Source organism: Macaca thibetana, chromosome 12, assembly GCF_024542745.1.
Source record: "Macaca thibetana thibetana isolate TM-01 chromosome 12, ASM2454274v1, whole genome shotgun sequence".
Lineage (NCBI taxonomy): Eukaryota > Metazoa > Chordata > Mammalia > Primates > Cercopithecidae > Macaca > Macaca thibetana.
This window is the reverse complement of record NC_065589.1, coordinates 39,415,149-39,433,339: the sequence shown is the minus strand read 5'-3', so window position 1 is coordinate 39,433,339 and position 18,191 is coordinate 39,415,149. Positions and strand designations below refer to the sequence as shown.

Genomic DNA, 18,191 nt, shown 5'->3' with positions numbered 1-18,191 from the left:
ACACCAGTGCACTCAGCCTAAATGACAGAGCAAGACCCTGTCCCAAAAATTTAAAAGAAAATACAGTATTCATGGGTTGTGAAACCCGTGTGTATGCAGGACAGACTTTTTATTTTTGTTTGTTTGTTTGTTTTAGCAGAGACAGGGTTTCACTATGTTGGCCAGGCTGGTCTTGAACTCCTGACCTCAAGTGATCTGCCCGCTTCAGCCTCCCAAAATGCTGGGATTACAGGAATGAGCCACCACGCCTGGCCAATGAAGGGATTTTTTAAAGGCATAAACCTATAAGGACAAAGAAAACAGGAGAGAAGATGATACAATTTTGGGAGTTGGGAAATTAAGGGATGAATGGAAAAAAAAAAAAAAAAACAGATCCAAATGGATGAATCTGTACTTACAGGGAGCCTAAGATAAGGACAGTTACCTAACTTCAAATCTTGCCACATGTCCTCTAAAAAAACCATACAGATGGACAAGAACAAATACAGCCTCACGACCCTATGCCTTCAAGATATCTAGAAGACAAACAGTACAGACTTCAAACTAAAAATACAAAAAAGCCAAATTCCAGCAGAGCCATCTCAAGCTTCAACAGTAAACCTCTGCAAAAAGGAAGGTGGGTTCAAGAAAGCAGAGAGTAGGGAAATGGAGGGCCTAACATTGATTTTTTAAAAAAAGAGACTCCCAGAGAGAGAAAGTCCACCCTAAGTGCAAAAGTAATGAAAAGTGAAATAATGTGAGTGGATCAGAGTACCGTATATTAAAAATGGATTTAGTGTGCAGGATTCGATGTGGCAGTCTCAGAAAGGCATTGTCTCTTTGGAGACTGGAAAGTGAAGTGAAAGGGGAAAAGAGTGGGAGAAATTTAGGATTTAAGATCCTACAGACAATAAAAACACAAAAAATTGGGGCTGGGCACAGCGGCTCACACCTGTAATCCCAGCACTTTGGGAGGCTGAAGCATGTGGATCACTTGAGGTCAAGAGTTCAGGACCAGCTTAGCCAACATGGCAAAACCCCATCGCTACTAAAAATATGAAAATTAGCCAGGCATGGTGGCACACACCTGTAATCCCAGCTACTCAGGAGGCTGAGGCACGAGAATCACTTGAACCTAGGAAGTGGAGTTTGCAGTGAGCTGATATGCCACTGCACTTCAGCCTGGGTGACAGAACAAGACTCCATCTCAACAAACAAAAAAAAAAAGAAAAAGATTGGAAGACATATAATCCCACCCCTCACCCTCACCCCTGCCCCCACAAAAAAAAAACCTAAAACTAAGCTATTATCTCGTGAACAAAGATACAAAAATCCCTAAGGGAATATTAGCAGGTCAATGCTAGCAATGTGTAAGAAGGATAATGCCTTATTACAGTGATGGTTAATGTAATGTGTCAAATGATTGGGCTAAGGGATGCCCAGATAGGTGGTAAAACATATCTGGGTATGTCTGTGAGGGTATTTCCAGAAGAGATTAGCATCTGAATCAGATTGAGTAAAGAAGATGTGCCCTCACCAGTGTGGGCAGGCATCATCCAATCTGTTAATGGCCAGGATAGAACAAAAAGATGAAGGGCAAATTCCCTCTATCTTCTAGAGCTGGGACATCCCATCTTCCACCCTGAGATGTATGTTAGAGCTTCAGTTTCTTGGGCCTTCAGACTCAGATTGAACTACACCACACCATCGACTTTCCTGGTTTTCCAGCCTACAGATGGCATATCATAGTACTTCTCAGCCTCCTTAATCTCATAAGCCAATTCTATTGGTTCTGTTTGTCTGGAGAACCCAGCCGAACACAATAACCAAATACCGCTTACCCAATTAATTTAAAATTAGATTGACATTTTAAAATTAAGGCTGGACATGGTGGCTTATACCTGTAATACCAGCATTTCGGGAGGCCAAGGCAGGAGGATCACTTGAGCCCAGGAGTTTAAGGCTGCAATGAGCTATAATTGTATGACTGTCTCCCTTTTTTTTTTCTTTCTGAGACAGAGTCTCGCTCTGTCGCCCAGGCTGGAGTGCAATGGCGCAATCTCGGCTCACTGCAACCTCTGCCTCCTGGATTCAAGTGATTCTCCTGCTTCAGTCTCCTGAGTAACTGGAATTACAGGCATGTACCACCATGCCCAGTTAATTTTTTTGTATTTTTAATAGAGACGAGGTTTCGCCATGTTGGTCAGGCTGGTCCTGAACTCCTGACCTCAAGTGATCCACCCGCCTTGGCTCCCAAAGTACTAGGATTATAGGCGAGAGCCACCGCACCTGATCGTAAAACTTAAATCAATTTGCACACTTTTTTTTTTTTTTTTTTTTTTGAGACAGACTCTCGCTCTGTAGCCCAGGCTGGAGTGCAGTGGCACAATCTCGGCTCACTGCAAACTCCGCCTCCTGGGTTCACACCATTCTCCTGCCTCAGCCTCCCAAGTAGCTGGGACTACAGGCATCCACTACCACGCCTGGCTAATTTTTTGTATTTTTAGTAGAGATGGGTTTTCACCGTGTTAGCCAGGTTGGTCTCAATCTCCTGACCTCATGATCCGCCCGCCTCAGCCTCCCAAAGTGCTGGGATTACAGGCGTGAGCCACCATGCCTGGCCAATTTGTACACTTTTTCTTGGTAACCTGTCCTTTGTTGTAGGGGGCTCAGCCATGAACCTAGTGATGGGTAAGAAAAGAAATCTTTCCTGCTCTACAAAGATGTATTTGGGGCAGGAGGATAGAATATCATTTACTTAACTAATTGTTAACTTCATAGGTGACTGTCGAATATTTTGACAGGTCAAGCAAATCCACACCAATATTTCCATCTCCCTAAACCTTTGTACTTCTATAGCAGGAGTCCACACAATTTTTCTATAAAGGGACAGGCAATAAATATTTTACACATAATTCTGTAGCAATTATTCAATTCTGCTGTTGTAGTCATATATAGAACATAAATGAGCATAGCTGTCTTCCACAAAATTTTATTTACCAAAATAGGTGGGGCCAAGCATGCTTACTCATGCCTGTAATCCCAGCACTTTGGGAGGTTGAAACAGAAGGATTACTTGAGGCCAGGAGTTTGAAACCAGCATGGGCAACATAGCGAGACCCTGTCTCTACCAACAAAACAAAACAAAACAAAAAAATAGCCAGGCGTGGTGGCACATGCCTGTAGTCCTAGCTACTCAGGAGGCTGAGGCAGGAAGATCACTTGAGCCCAGGAGGTCAAGGCTGCCGTGAGCTATGATTGCGCCACTGCACTCCAGCCAGGAAATTTCTGGCATCCCAACTTGAATGACTATAGGCCAACATTGAATCCAGACTTCAGTTAACCAAACAAGCATATTTAGATTCAATCTCAAGTGCTCAACTGATATGATTTGGCTGTGTCCCCACCCAAATCTCATCTTGAATTGTAACTCCCACAATTCCCCTCCCATGTTGTGGGAGGGACCCAGTGGGAGGTAATTAAATCATGAGGGGCAGGTCTTTCCCATGCTATTCTCATGATAGTGGATGAGTCTTACAAGATCTGATGGTTTTATAAAGGGGAGTTTCCCCGCACAAGTTCTCTTGTCTGCTGCCATGTGAGACACGCTTTCACCTTCCACCATGATTGTGAGGCCTCCTCAGCTATGTGGAACCATGAGTCCATTAAAACTCTTTCTTTTGTAAATTGCCCAGTCTCAGGTATGTCTTTCTCAGAGCGTGAAAACAGACTAATACGGTAAATTGGTATCAGCAGAGCAGGATGCTGCTGAAAAGATACTCAAAAATGTGGAAGCGACTTTGGAAACGGGTAACAGGCAGAGGTTGAAACAGTTTGGAGAGCTCAGAAGAAGAAAGGAAAACGTGGGAAAGTTTGGAACTCCCTAGAGACTTGCTGAATGGCTTTGACCAAAATGCTGACAATCACATGGACAATGAAATTCAGGCTGAGGTGGTCTTAGATGGAGATGAGAAACTTGTTGGGAACTGGAGCAAAGGTGACTCTTTTTCTGTTTTAGCAAAGAGACTGGTGGCATTTTGCCCCTGCCCTAGAGATATGTGAAACTTTGAACTTGAGAGAGATGATTGAGGGTATCTGGTGGAAGAAATTTCTAAGCAGCAAAGCATTCAAGAGGTGACTTGGGTGCTGTTAAAGACATTCAGCTTTAAAAGGAAAACAGCATAAAAGTTCAGAAAATTTGCAGCCTGACAATGCGATAGAAAAGAAAATCCCATTATTTGAGGAGAAATTCAAGTGGGCTGCAGGAATTTGCATAAGTAATGAGGAGCCGAATGTTAATCTCCAAGTCAATGGGGAAAATGTCTCCACCTATGCGGCAGCCTCTTCCATCACAGGCCTGGAAGCCGAGGAAGAAAAAAATGGTTTCCTGGGCTGGGTCCAGGGTCCCTCTGCTGTGTGTAGTCTAGGGACTTGGTGCCCTGAGTCCCACCTGCTCCAGCTGTGACTAAAAGGGGCCAAGGTGCCAAGGTGCCGCTCAGGCTATGGCTTCAGAGGGTGCAAGCCCCAAGCCTTGGCAGCTTCCATCTGGTGTTGACCCTGCGGGTGCACAGAAGTCAATAATTGAGGTTTGGGAACCTCTGCTTAGATTTCAGGGGATGTATGGAAATGCCTAAATGTCCAGGCAGAAGTTTGCTGCAGAGGTAGCATGCTCATGGAGAACCTCTGCTAGTGCAGTGCAGAAGGGAAATGTGGGGTGGGCGCCCTCCACACAGAGTCCCCACTGGGGCGTTGCCTAGTAGAGCTGAGAAGAGGGCCACTGTCTTCCAGAACCCAGAATGGTAGATGCATTGACAGCTTGCACTGCGCACTGGGAAAAGTCGCACTCAATGCCAGCCCGTGAAAGCAGCCGGGAGGGAGGCTGTACCCTGCAAAGCCACAGGGGCAGGGCTGCCCAAGACCATGGGAACACACCTCTTGCATCAGCATGACCTGGATGTGAGACATGGAGTCAAAGATCATTTTGGAGCTTTAAGATTTGACTGCCTCACTGGATTTTGGATTGCATGGAGCCATTAGCACCTTTGTTTTGGCCAATTTCTCCCATTTGGAATGGGTGTATTTATCAAATGCCTGCAACCCCATTGTATCTAATAAGTAACTAACTTGTTTTTGATTTTACAGGCTCATAGGCAGAAGGGACTTGCCTTGTCTCAGATGAGACTTTGGACTGTGGACTTTTTGGTTAATGCTGAAATGAGTTAAGACTTTGGGGGACTGTTGGGAAGGCACGATTGGTTTTGAAATGGGAGGACAGGAGATTTGAGAGGGGTCGGGGTGTGATGATATGGTTTGGCTGTTTCCCCACCCAAATCTCATCTTGAATTGTAGCTCCCACAATTCCCATATGTTGTAGGAGGGACCCAGTGGGAGGTAATTGAATCATGGGGTGGCAGCTCTTTCCTATGCTATTCTCGTGATGGTGAATGAGTTTCATAAGATCGGATGGTTTATAAAGGGGAGTTTCCCTGCACAAGTTCTCTTGTCTGCCACCATGTGAGACATGCCTTTCACCTTCCACAATGATTGTGATGCCTCCCCAGCCACATGGAACTGTGAGTCCATTAAACCTCTTTCTTTTGCAGATTGCCCAGTCTCGGGTATGTCTTTATCAGCAGCATGAAAATGGAGTAATATGTCAAGTTAACACACTGACTTCCCAAATTCTGAGTGAATGAAACCATATAAATAAATTTTTTTTTTTTTTTTTTTTTTTTTTTTTTGAGACGGAGTCTCGCTCTGCCGCCCAGGCTGGAGTGCAGTGGCCGGATCTCAGCTCACTGCAGGCTCCGCCTCCCGGGTTCACGCAATTCTCCTGCCTCAGCCTCTGGAGTAGCTGGGACTACAGGCGCCCGCCACCTCGCCCGGCTAGTTTTTTTTTGTATTTTTTAGTAGAGACGGGGTTTCACCGTGTCAGCCAGGATGGTCTCGATCTCCTGACCTCGTGATCCGCCCGCCTCGGCCTCCCAAAGTGCTGGGATTACAGGCTTGAGCCACCGCGCCCGGCCCATATAAATAAATTTGGCCCTTATCATCCTTATGTTTTCTTTTCCTTAAACAAATACCCATTTCCATACATACTTCTCAGCATCCCTCTAATACAAATTAGCAAGGTCTCGTTGCTCCTTTGATGTATAAGCCAATGTTCTGCTCCAGGTCCAGGCATTATGAGTAGAGTATTTTAAAACAACAATAGAACCAACCAAATGTGTTCTGCTTTTTATGGTCACTATGTTCTGGCAATAGTAAACTGTGGGCCGGGCGCGGTGGCTCAAGCCTGTAATCCCAGCACTTTGGGAGGCCAAGACGGGCGGATCACGAGGTCAGGAGATCGAAATCATCCTGGCTAACACGGTGAAACCCCGTCTCTATTAAGAAATACAAAAAACTAGCCGGGCGAGGTGGCGGGCGCCTGTAGTCCCAGCTACTTAGGAGGCTGAGGCCGGAGAATGACGTGAACCCGGGAGGCGGAGCTTGCAGTGAGCTGAGATCCGGCCACTGCACTCCAGCCTGGGCGACAGAGCGAGACTCCGTCTCAAAAAAAAAAAAAAAAAATAGTAAACTGTGAGTGACAAATTACCCACCCTGCTGTACCATCACCTGTCCCCTTTCTCTTGCAGTGCCTCTGTTCTCTAGGAACTGAACTGGTAATTGTCTCCCTGGGCTATGACAGGTTTAACTGTCTTTACCCCACACAGTCCATTATTACCTTTATTATTTTATTAGTTTATTATTATCAGTTTTTTTTTTTTTTTTTTTTTTTTTTTGAGACAGAATCTCGCTCTATCGCCCAGGCTGGAGTGCAGTGGCGCAATGTCGGCTCCCTGCAAGCTCCACCTCCTGGGTTCACGCCATTCTCCTGCCTCAGCCTCCCAAGTAGCTGGGACTACAGGCGCCTGCCACCACGTCCGGCTAATTTTTTGTATTTTTAGTGGAGATGGGGTTTCACTGTGTTAGCCAGGATGGTCTCCATCTCCTGACCTCGTGATCCACCCACCTTGGACTCCCAAAGTGCTGGGATTACAGGCGTGAGCCACCGTGCCAGGCCTATTATCAGTCTTTATCGCCTAGAAATAATGAGAAGAAATGGGAATTCTTCCTTAGGATAATGGCCACCACCTTGTTATATAACTGACCCAAAAGAAGTTTCTGAAAGACTTTCAAGTGAAGGAAGTTAGCTTCCTCAGGCAGGGGAGACAGGCCCACTCCCATCGGCAAGGAAGGTTCAGTGGGACTTGGGGTTTCAGCTTTGTCTTCCTCTGACCAAATGTACTGATCTCAGAGTCCTATTCCTTCTCAAACAGTGCTGTAATTTAGAATAAAAAACTTGGCAAGATTCTGCTTTTAGCTGGCATTATAACTCTACAACCTGCACAGTTAGATTTTAGGGCCTGTAACTCAGCCATATCTGCCCTGCAGCTGCACAGATTTTTTGTTTGTTTGTATTTTGAGATGGAATCTCACTCTCTTGCCCAGGCTAGAGTACAGTGGTGCAATCTCAGCTCACTGCAACCTCTGCCTCCTTGATTCAAGCAATTCTCCCTGCCTCAGCCTCCCCAGTAGCTGGGGTTACAGGCGCCTGCCACCACGCCTGGCTAATTTTTGTATTTTTAGTAGAGATGGGGTTTCACCATGTTGGCCAGGTTGGTCTCGAACTCCTGACCTCAGGTGATCCACCCACCTCAGCCTCCCAAAATGTTGGGATTACAGTCGTGAGCCACCATGCCAGGCCACAAAATATTCTTTTGAGAAGAATGGAAGCCTTCTGGTCCTTCACCTATACCATCTTGTGTTGGAAGGTCAAAGCCTTAAACTTGTTTTTTTTTCTTTTCTTTTCATAAGCTCTATAATGCAGTCAGAAATAGTCATCTATCCCACCATCTTTTTTTTTTTTCTCCTTCTTCTTCTTCTTTTAGACAGAGTCTCACTCTGTCGCCCAGGTTGGATTGCAGTCGTGCCATCTCAGCTCACTGCAACTGCTGCCTCCTGGGTTCAGGTGATTCTCCTGCCTTAGCCTCCTAAGAACCTGGGATTACATGCACGTGCCACCATATCCAGCTAATTTTTGTATTGTTAGTAGAGACAGGGTTTCTGCCATGTTGGCCAGGCTGGTCTTGAACTCCTGGCCTCAAGTGATCGACCTGCCCTGGCTTCCCAAATTGCTGGAATTACAGGCATGAGCCACTGCATCTGGCCTATTCCACAATCTTTTGCAATACCCATTGTTGCTATCAACAATCACTTGACCATGTAAAATTTCTTCCCTACTGACATCCCATCCCATGTCACCACTGGCAATAATTTGAATAACCTTGTTGTCACTGCATGCTACACATTATCACTATCAATAATGAATCTCATCATGAGGTTGTCAAGTATGTGTTTAAACCGGTCCTAGAATTCCAACTTGGGAACTGTTTGAACTGTTTCTGGGAGCCACCCCTTGTGCCAACTAGAGTTAGGTCTGACAGTAAACAGTATCTCACTCCAATAGTTCAAAAGACTTTAAGGGAGAAACTATATACAGAAGTGTGGGGAGGATTAAGGGAACCAATAAAGGATGCTGAAGTATCCAGAGACTAGCAACAAGGGAAACCACTGTCACTCCTAGGTCTGAAGGGGCAAAGAGAGAAAATATTATTGCTGCTCAGAGAGGGTTGGAGGATCATAGGAGGATGCTCTACCTCAAAAGCTATATATATAGTGGGATATAGCTCCCGCCAGAAAATATGGCTCAGAGTTGAAAGGGAACAAAACAGGAGGCTTCTAAAGCTGCTCTCTTCTCATCCTCAGCCTACGATGCCTCTTGGTAGAATTAGAAGTGAGCTCATAAGGAGCCCAGGTGGCATAATCTGAAGGAATGAACGTCAGTGGTCACAGTTGCATGGTAAACACACCAGACAGTGATAACGTAAGCATACCCTGAGAATGACCCTATATTCTAAGAACATTGTATGTTCACAATTCCAACCTAAGGAATCCAGGAGTAGCCAACCAGAGATTCATTTGGAGGTTGTTGTCAGCTGGGATTGCGCCACTGCACTCCAACCTGGGTCACAAAGTGAGACTCCGTCTCAAAAAAGAAAATTAAGGCCGGGCACGGTGGCTCACGCCTGTAATCCCAACACTTTGGGAGGGCTCTACCTTTTGTAATCCAAGGCAGGTGGATCAGGAGGTCAGAAGACGAGCCTGGTCAATATGGTGAAACCCTGTCTCTACTAAAAATACAAAAATTAGCCGGGCATGGCACGTGCTTGTGGGCCCAGCTACTCAGGAGGCTGAGGCAGGAAAATAACTTGAACCTGGGAGGCGGAGGTTGCAGTAGGCCGAGATTTTTCCACTGCACTCCAGCCTGGATGACAGATGGAGATTCCATCACACACACACACACACACACACACACACACACATATTAAAATAAATAAATTTGTAGGAGTTTTTAAAGCCACAGAGTTTAAAACTTTTGTGTGTTTTAGATTTTTTTTTAGAGACTAGTTCTCCCTATGTCACCCAGGACAGAGGGCAGTAGCACAACCATAGCTCACTATAACCTTGAACTCCTGGGCTCAAGTGAACTTCTGAGCCTCCCAGAGCCCTGGGATTATAGGCGTGAGCCACTGTGTGTGGCCCAAAAACAATTTTTTTTTTAAGATACGAAGTCTCGCTCTGTCGCCCAGGCTGGAGTGCAGTGGCGCGATCTCTGCTCACTGCAAGCTCCGTCTCCAGGGTTCACATCATTCTCCTGCCTCAGCCTCCCGAGTAGCTGGGACTACAGGCGCCCGCCACCACGCCCGGCTAATTTTTTTTTTTTTTTTTTTTTTTTTTTGTATTTTTAGTAGAGACAGGGTTCCACCTCGTTAGCCAGGATGGTCTCGATCTCCTGACCTCGTGATCTGCCAATCTCGGCCTCCCAAAGTGCTGGGATGACAGGCGTGAGCCACTGCGCCCAGCCCCAAAAGTTATTTTTTAATTCAACATGAGTACATGTTGAAGAGAAGTATGACAGGTGATGAAGAAAATTACTTTCAAGGATAAAAATACTTTCATTAGAATAAAATTCTATTGGATAAGTGCAATAAAAATAAGTTCAGAAAAAAGAACCATGGAAAATTTCCAGTTGTTCACGAAAAGTGTACGGGTTTTTTGTTTTGTTTTGTTTTTGTCCAGGCTGGAATGCGGTGGCACCATCTTGCCTCACTGCAACTTCTGCCTCCTGGGTTCAACTGATTCTCCTGCCTCAGCCTCCTGAGAAGCTGGGATTACAGGCGTGTGCCACCACACCTGGCTAATTTTTGTATTTTAAGTAGAGGCGGGGTTTCACCATGTTGGTCAGGCTGCTCTTGAAGTTCTGACCTCAAGTGATCCGCCCGCCTCAGCCTCCCAAAGTGCTGGGATTACAGGTGGAGCCACGGCACCCGGCCAAGTTTGTGTGTTTTTAAAAAAAGTCTGAGAGTTATCACATCACTGTTATATTTCCATTCCTTTTCATACAATTAAAAGAGAGCTGCAACAATTTCAAAACGAGAATATTTACAATATATCAGAAATTTAATCCTTTAAAGTCAAGATAAAAATTTTAGATGTCAACACAAAAAATGTATGAACGGATATAAATGTGTGTGTGTATATACATATTATATATATATTTTTTGCATATATATAATGTTTTTAGGGAGTACCTAGGCAAAACATTTTTAGGAACACAGGAAGAGGAGGTAGATGTCTAGTTTTAGAGACTCACTATAAAATATGGTGCCCTGCCCAATTTCTGGAATTTTTGTCTCTTTTTTACAGCCCTCAAAGTTCAGAGAGTCTCAGGCTGTAGGTCAATTTAGGGCTAAAAGAGAATTCTAGATATCCGGAAGGATTGGTACCTAAGATTATGGTTATATGGCTACTTTATGCACTTAAAACTCTTACGTTTGGCCGGGCGCGGTGGCTCACGCCTGTAATCCCAGCATTTTCGGAGGCCGAGGCGGGCAGATCACGAGGTCAGGAGTTAAAGACCAGCCTGGCCAACATGGTGAAACCTGTCTCTACTAAAAATACAAAAATTAGCTGGACATGGTGGCGCGTGCCTGTAATACCAGCTACTCCGGAGGCTGAGGCAGGAGAATTGCTTGAACCTGGGAGGCAGAGGTTGCAGTGAGCCGAGATTGCGCCATTGCACTCCAGCCTGGGCTACAGAGGGAGACTCCGTCTCAAAAACAAACAAACAAAACAAAACAAACAAACAAAAAAACTCTTACATTTACTGTTTTGAAAACCTATTGGGAACATCAGTTTGACAAGAAATATCTTTAAAATTCTAACAAGAGACTTAAAAAAGAACTTTGAACATACGACAGTTTAAAGCACATTTATATGCAGAGAAAGACTTAAAAATACAATTTTTGCCAAGTGAAATATTAAACAGCATGTTTCATTATATTTGCTATAGATGCCAATAGAGTTGGCATTTTCAATGAGGTATGTTTCCTGCTTATGTAATAGTCGCTTATCATAGAAGCTGTAAAATCAATCTGGAATTTCTCTTGCCAAATTGCTGCCTGTTCTTGACATTTTATATTATTAAATATATAAAATCTATAAATACTTTTAGCACACTTTCACTAAAAGGAGCACTAGTAAGTAGCAGGCCTTGCCTTGTATTTCATTAGCCAAGTCAAAACTTCTGAGCCATGCGAAATAGAAAGAGGGGTCCTAGGGTATTTTATGCCCAGGGCAACGAATGCCAAAATCAGTTTTGCTAGGAGCTGTGCTAAGTGCTTTTCATAAAATATGTAAATTAACCTACAGGCAACTCCATGTGGTATTATTTTCACTATTTTACCTAGAAGGAAATGGAAGCTTAGAAAACTCAAGCAATTTACCGAAAGTCAGAGTTAACAGAGCAAGGAAACCTGAACAGAGTGCAGCCTCCGCTCACCAGAAAGTGTCAAAGAACCACATTTACTAGTACTTCAGACACAAATTCTGCGAAACAAGGCGTATCTACTCTTGTTTTACTCCCAGACACTTCCCTGTCCCGGTTAGATCAGTGGTGGTTTTCATTCAAATTTAAGTGTGTAACAGTGTCCCCGGGAGGGCTTTGTTAAAACAGATTGTTGTACGCGCCCCCTCCCCCCGCCCGCCCCGAGTGTTTGATTCAGTAGGTGTAGTTTGGGATCCAGAATCTTTCTATTTTCTTTTCCTTTTGTTTTGTTTTGTTTTTGAGACAGGGTCTCGCCCTGTCGCCCAGGCTGGAGTGCAGTCGTGCGATCTCGGCTCACTGTAGCCTCCAACTCCCCAGCTCAAGCGATCCTCCAGCCTCAGCCTCCGGAGTAGCTGGGGCCACGGGCGCGCGCCACCACGGCCGATTTTTTTTTTTTTTTTTGGTAGAGACGGGGGTCTCACTATGTTGCCCACGCTGGTCTCAAACTCCTGGGCTCAAGCGATCCTCCCGCTTCAGCCTCCCAAGGTGCTGGGATTACAGATGGAGCCACCGCGCCGGGCATCGATAATCTGCATCTTCAACCAGCTCCCGGGAGACGTTGATGCAGCTGGTCCGGGGACCACTCTTCGAAAATCATTGGTTTAGAGGTTTTAATCCTGAATGCACTGGGAAAAGTGTTGGGCGGACAGAGCACTGCTAACTCCTAACTTTTCTCAGAAACCTGGGCTCTGCATTCGCCAACAACTCGGTCCCAAGTCGCGGGCATATTCTGTCTGAAATCGTGTGCACCGCAATCGCCGCCTTGGGGTGGAGGATGGCGCTAGGCGGCCTCAGCCTCCGCCTGCTGCTCGCAGGAACCCGCGCCCCGGCTCCTCGGCGATCCATTGCTCTCTCCGCTGACGCCGGCCGCAGGTCTCGGTCACGCCCCCGGCGGCCCGTTGGTTCGCGGGTCCCGCGGGGTGCCCCCGCCCACACGCTATGCCTTAAGTTGGGCCAGGCTGAGGCGTTGCTGCTCGAGCGGCCGATCCGAGACGTGGCTCCCTGGGCGGAAGAACCATGTTGGACTTCGCGATCTTCGCCGTTACCTTCTTGCTGGCATTGGTGGGAGCGGTGCTCTACCTCTACCCGGTGAGCGTCGTCTTGGCTTTCTGGGGCCCTGGGCGCCGCCCCAGCCTCTCTGTCGCCCGCATCCAGGCCGACCTGCCCGCTGCGGGCCGCAGGGGGCGGGCCTGAGGGGAGGGCTCAGGATCCCTCCGGGGCTTCGGCTCGGGGACCGCACCCGGAGTCACGTGACGCCCCACCGGGCAAGCGCTGAGAGCTACGTGGGCTGCGCCGCTACGCCTCAGGCGCCTGGCCAGGCTGGCTGTAGCTGCTGAGGAAAAACCCGCGCCTCCGCGGGCCGACCTCACCTTGACAGGCACCCCGCGCCACTCTCCAAGGCGGCTCTCAAGTACTTTGGGCGGCTTTTTGGCAATAACTCCGCTAAACCCAAATTTCATTTCCCGGTGTGTCGGAGGAGACTCCTGGGCGCGCCACCCCTTTCTCCTTTCTTGAGGATTCTGCCAGCACTTGTGTCTTCCTCCTTTCCTTCTGTCCATCGATCTATCCTGACTGGAATCCAAAGTGCTTGAGGTCCAGGTCTTGCTCCTCTGAGGGACTCCAGGGCAAATGCTTCTCTCGGGGAGAGCGCCGCGCTGCCGGTTCGGGTGCGAGCTTGCCTCGGCCGCTGCCGTCTCTCCGAGCCTCCTGTCCTCCTCTCTCCACTAGCCTCCGTCCCCCAGAGAGGGAGGGTCTGAAAACAAAAGCGTTGATGGCTGAGGACCGTCTTTAAAACCTGTTCTACGCACTTTGGGAGGCTGAGGCGGGCGGATCACGAGGGCAGGATATGGAGACCATCCTGGCCAACATGGTTACACACCGTCTCTACTAAAAATACAAACATTAGCCGGGTGTGGTGGCGGGCGCCTGTAATCCCAGCTACTCAGGAGGCTGAGGCAGGAGAATCGCTTGAACCTGGGAGGCTGAGATTGCAGTGAGCCAAGATTGCACCACTGTACTCCAGCCTGGTGACAGAGTGAGATTCCGTCTCAAAAGAAAAGAAAACAACAACACTTGTTCTACAAAGCAAGGTGGTGGTTTTACAGTGAAAGTTGAAAAGTAGCTGAACTGCTGGAATTGACCATACACTTTCTTAAATGTTCTTTTCCGAGCAGGTAAATGGATTAGGCTGGAATCTTGCAACTACACAATAAGGGACTTCCTGAAATCTTATTTTCTGAGAAACTAAACAATTTCAGTGGTTCTTGAATTTTTGGTGGTTTTAAAATGATACTCTTCTTTGATCAGCTCATAGAAGCACACTGTTTATTCTTGGCACTAGATATGTGCCAGATACGGTTCCATGTGCTGGGAATCCAGCCATGAACAAACCAGACAGAAAATTCCTGACTCTTGGAATTTATTTCCTAGAGAAGGGGAACAGACAGTAAAAACAAGTAATATAGGATTGTGCGTAGAAATAAAGTTGGGGATAGGTAGATTGTTATTTCAAAGTAGGATAGCCGGGAGCTAAGGAGACATTTCAGCAGAGACTGGAAGAAGGTGAAGGTGCAAGCCATTCAGGTATCTGAGAAAGAGCATTCCGGGTCGAGGGAGCAGCAAATACAAACCCTAAGAGGGAGACCCGCCTGGTGTGTTCCTGGAAAGCAAGGGGACCAGTGTGGTTAGAATGTAGTAAATGAGGAAGAGACCAGAGGAGAGAAAGTCAGAAGGATGGGGGTGAAGGACAAATTTTAAATGACTTGTAAGGCTAGGCTTTTTTTTTAATGGACTTTTGCTGTGTGCCACTGGAGGATTTCAGCCATTTGAAATTGGATAGAATTAAAATTTAATATTATTAGATAAATTTTAAAAGAATCATTCTGGTTGCCAAGTCATGAATAGACTTGGGTCTCCAGGTAAGGATGGAAGCAAGCCAAGTAATTAGGAGGATATTATCATTTCAGTTTGGATCATGTTAGTAGTGGCAGAGATAGTGAGAACTAGTCAGTTGTGAAGATAGTGCCAATGGGCTTTCCCAGTGGATTGGATGTGAAATGTGAAAGAGAGGCATCAAGGAAAACACCAGTTATTTTTAGCCTGGTATCTGGAAGGATGGATTAATTCCAGGGAAGATCAGCGGTTTTGTTGTTGTTGGTTGTTCTTTAGTTTTGTTTTGGTGGGAGGTAGTGAGGATTTATAGAGATTAGGAGTTGGTTTTGGGTAGGCTAGGTTTGAGATGCCTGGTAGACATCCAAGTGGAGATGTTGATGAGTAACTGAATATATGTCTTGAGTTTATGGGAAAAGTCCAGGCTGAAGATACACATTTGGGAGCTATCAATGTATAGATGGTATTTAAAGCGAGGAGAACCGGTTGCTATCTCCCAGACAATTTAGATACCGGAGAGAAGAGGTCCCAGGGACCATACCCTGGATTCTCCAATGTTAATGGTTGAGGAGAGAAACAAGAGCCAGCAAAGGAGACTGAGAAGGAGCAGCCACATAAATAGAAGGAAGCCAGATGTTTTAAGCAGAAGAGAAGCAGAAGAGGATAATCAGCTAAGTCAAATGCTGCAGATATGTCAAGTAAGTTAAGGCCTAAGAATTTAGTAACATTGAATCGTTTTTTTGTTTCGTTTTGTTTTGTTTTGTTTCGTTTAAGAGACAGAGTCTCTCTCTTGCCCAGGCTGGAGTACAGTGGTACCATCATAGCTCATTGTAACCTCAAACTCCTGGCTCCAAGCAATCCTCCCACCTTAGCCTCTCAAGTTGCTGGGACTACATGCGCATGCCACCACACTTGGCTAATTTTTAAATTTTTAATTTTTTGATACAAAGTCTTGCTCTGTCGCCCAGGCTGGAGTGCAGTGGCATGATCTCTGCTTACTGCAGCCTCTGCCTCCCAGGTTCAAGCGATTCTCCTGCCTCAGCCTCCCAAGTAGCTGGGACTGAAGGCACACACCACCACGCCCAGCTAATTTTTTTATTTTTAGTAGAGACAAGATTTCACTATGTTGGCCAGGCTGGTCTCGAACTCCTGACCTCAAGTGATCTGCCCACCTTGGCCTCCCAAAGCACTGGGATTACAGGCATGAGCCACCGCACCCAATCTAATTTTTAAATTTTTTATAGAAATGAGGTCCCACTATGTTGCCCAGGCTGGTCTTGAACTTCTGGGCTGAAGTGATCCTCCTGCCTTAGTCTTCCAAAGATTCAGGATTACAGGCATGAGCCACTGCAACATAAGAAGAGTGGTTTCATGTAATTGGGGTGATAAACCTAAATGGGTGGATTCAGAGATATCAAGTATAGATAGCTTTTTAGAGTTTGGCGGTAAAGGGTGCTGGTAACTAGAGAGGGAAGTGAGGTGACGAAACTCTTAAGGTAGGAGAAATTACATTATGCTGATGAGGGCTGTCAAGTCATGAAGGAGAAGCTGATGATGTAAGAAGCTTATGGCCAGCACAGTGACTCAAGCCTATAATCCCAGCACTTCGGGAGGCTGAGGTGGGAGGATTGCTTGAACTCAGGAGTTTGAGACTAGACTGAGCATTATAGTAAGACCCTGTCTCTAAAAAAATAAATAAGTAAGTAAATAAATTAGACATGGTGGTGAGTATCTGTGGTCCCTGGTCCCAGCTACTTGGGAGGCTGAAGCAGGAGGATCGCTTGAGCCTGGGAGATCGAGGCTGCAGTGAGCCAAGATGGCGCCATTGCACTCCAGACTGGGTGACAGAGTGAGACCATGTCTCAAAAAAAAAAAAAAAGCTTAGGTTCCATGGTCTGTTACTATAATCACTCCTTTGCATATACCTTCAACTCCTTTGCCCTGTATCCTTTGTCATAATCATCTAGCAAACCCTAATTGTGATTAAACCCAATGCTCTGTCAATTCTGCCCCTGAACCCACACAGCTGGGGAAAAAAAAAAAAGGCGGAAAAGAACACAGCCATACTGACTAGTCTCATGTTAAATTCATGTACCTTAAGTGGGGTATCTGGAAATCACCTGGTGTATCCAGTCTCCAAATCTTCCAGATAACTTTTCATTCCTTCCCTGTCTTCAAATCTTCTGTCTTCACCAATAACTGATAATTTCCTTTTTGTTTTTTTGAGGCGGAGTCTTACTCTGTCACCCAGGAGTGCAATGGTGTGGTCTTGGCTCACTGCAACCTCCACCTTCCGGGTTCAAGCGATTCTCCCACCTCATCCTCCTGAGTAGCTGGGACTACAGGCGTGTGCCACCACATCTGGCTAATTTTTGTATTTTTAGTAGAGATGGGGTTTCACTATGTTGGCCAGGCTGGTCTTGAACTCCTGACCTCGTGATCTGCTCTCGCCTCCCTCCCTCCTTCCCTCCCTCCCTCCCTCCCTTCCTTCCTTTCTTCTCTCCCTCCCTCCCCCACCTCCTTCCCTCCCTCCCTGCTTGCTTGCTTTCTCTCTCTCTCTCTCTTTCCCTCCCCCTCCCTCCCTCCCTCCCTCTCTCTTTCTTTCTCTCTTTCTCTCTCTCTCCCTTTCCTTTCCTGTCCTGTCCTGTCCTTTCCTTTTTTTCTTTCGACAGAGTCTCGCTCTGTCTCCCAGGCTGGAGTGCAGTGACATGATCTCGACTCACTGCAACCTCCGCCTCCTGGGCTCAAGAGATTCTCTGCCTCTGCCTCCTGAGTAGCTGGGATTACAGTGCCCACCACCACGCTCTGCTAATTTTTGTATTTTTAATAGAGACGGGGTTTCAACATGTGTGCCAGGCTGGTTTTGAACTCCTGACCTCAAGTGATCCACCCACCTCGGCCTCCCTAAGTGCTGGGATTACAGGCATGAGCCACTGCTCCTGGCCTCTTTTTTTGAAACAGGGTCTCACTCTGTCACCCAGGCTGGAGTGCAATGATGTGACCTTGGCTTACTGCATCCTCGACCTCCCAGGCTCAAGTGATCCTTCTGCCTCAGTCTCCTGAGTAGCTAGGACTACAGCGCTAACCACTGCACCTGGTGAATTTTTTGTACTTTTTAGAGAGACAGGATTTCGCCACGTTGCCCAAGCTGGTCTCAAACTCCTGGACTCAAATGATCATCCTGCCTTGGCCTCACAAAGTACTGGGATTACCGATGCAAACTACCACACCTGGCCTATTTCATTGAAAAAATAAAACCAATCTGGAGATAATTTCCACACCACCCTGCCTATCTGCCTAAATGTGTGCCCTTATATTCCATGTTCCCTCC

At 46.4% G+C, this 18,191-nt stretch overlaps 2 protein-coding genes across 5 annotated transcripts in view; one reads left to right on the top strand and one right to left on the bottom strand.

The window, feature by feature from the left end:
• SUMO1 (small ubiquitin like modifier 1) overlaps positions 1-18,191 on the bottom strand; it is a 1,087,495-nt gene that overhangs the window by 1,069,264 nt on the left and 40 nt on the right. The window lies entirely within an intron of this gene.
• The window catches only part of LOC126932187 (cytochrome P450 20A1), a 58,898-nt gene continuing 52,874 nt past the window's right edge, over positions 12,168-18,191 (top strand). For 2 of the 4 annotated variants that reach the window (XM_050750881.1, XM_050750883.1), the window contains exons 1-2: positions 12,941-13,060; positions 15,361-15,558. In XM_050750881.1, coding sequence (XP_050606838.1) covers positions 15,415-15,558 — 144 coding nt within the window. In that variant the 5' untranslated portion in view covers positions 12,941-13,060; positions 15,361-15,414. Of the gene's footprint in view, positions 13,061-15,360; positions 15,559-18,191 lie in introns of all 4 variants that reach the window. The other 2 variants (XM_050750884.1, XM_050750882.1) reach the window with 1 other exon arrangement.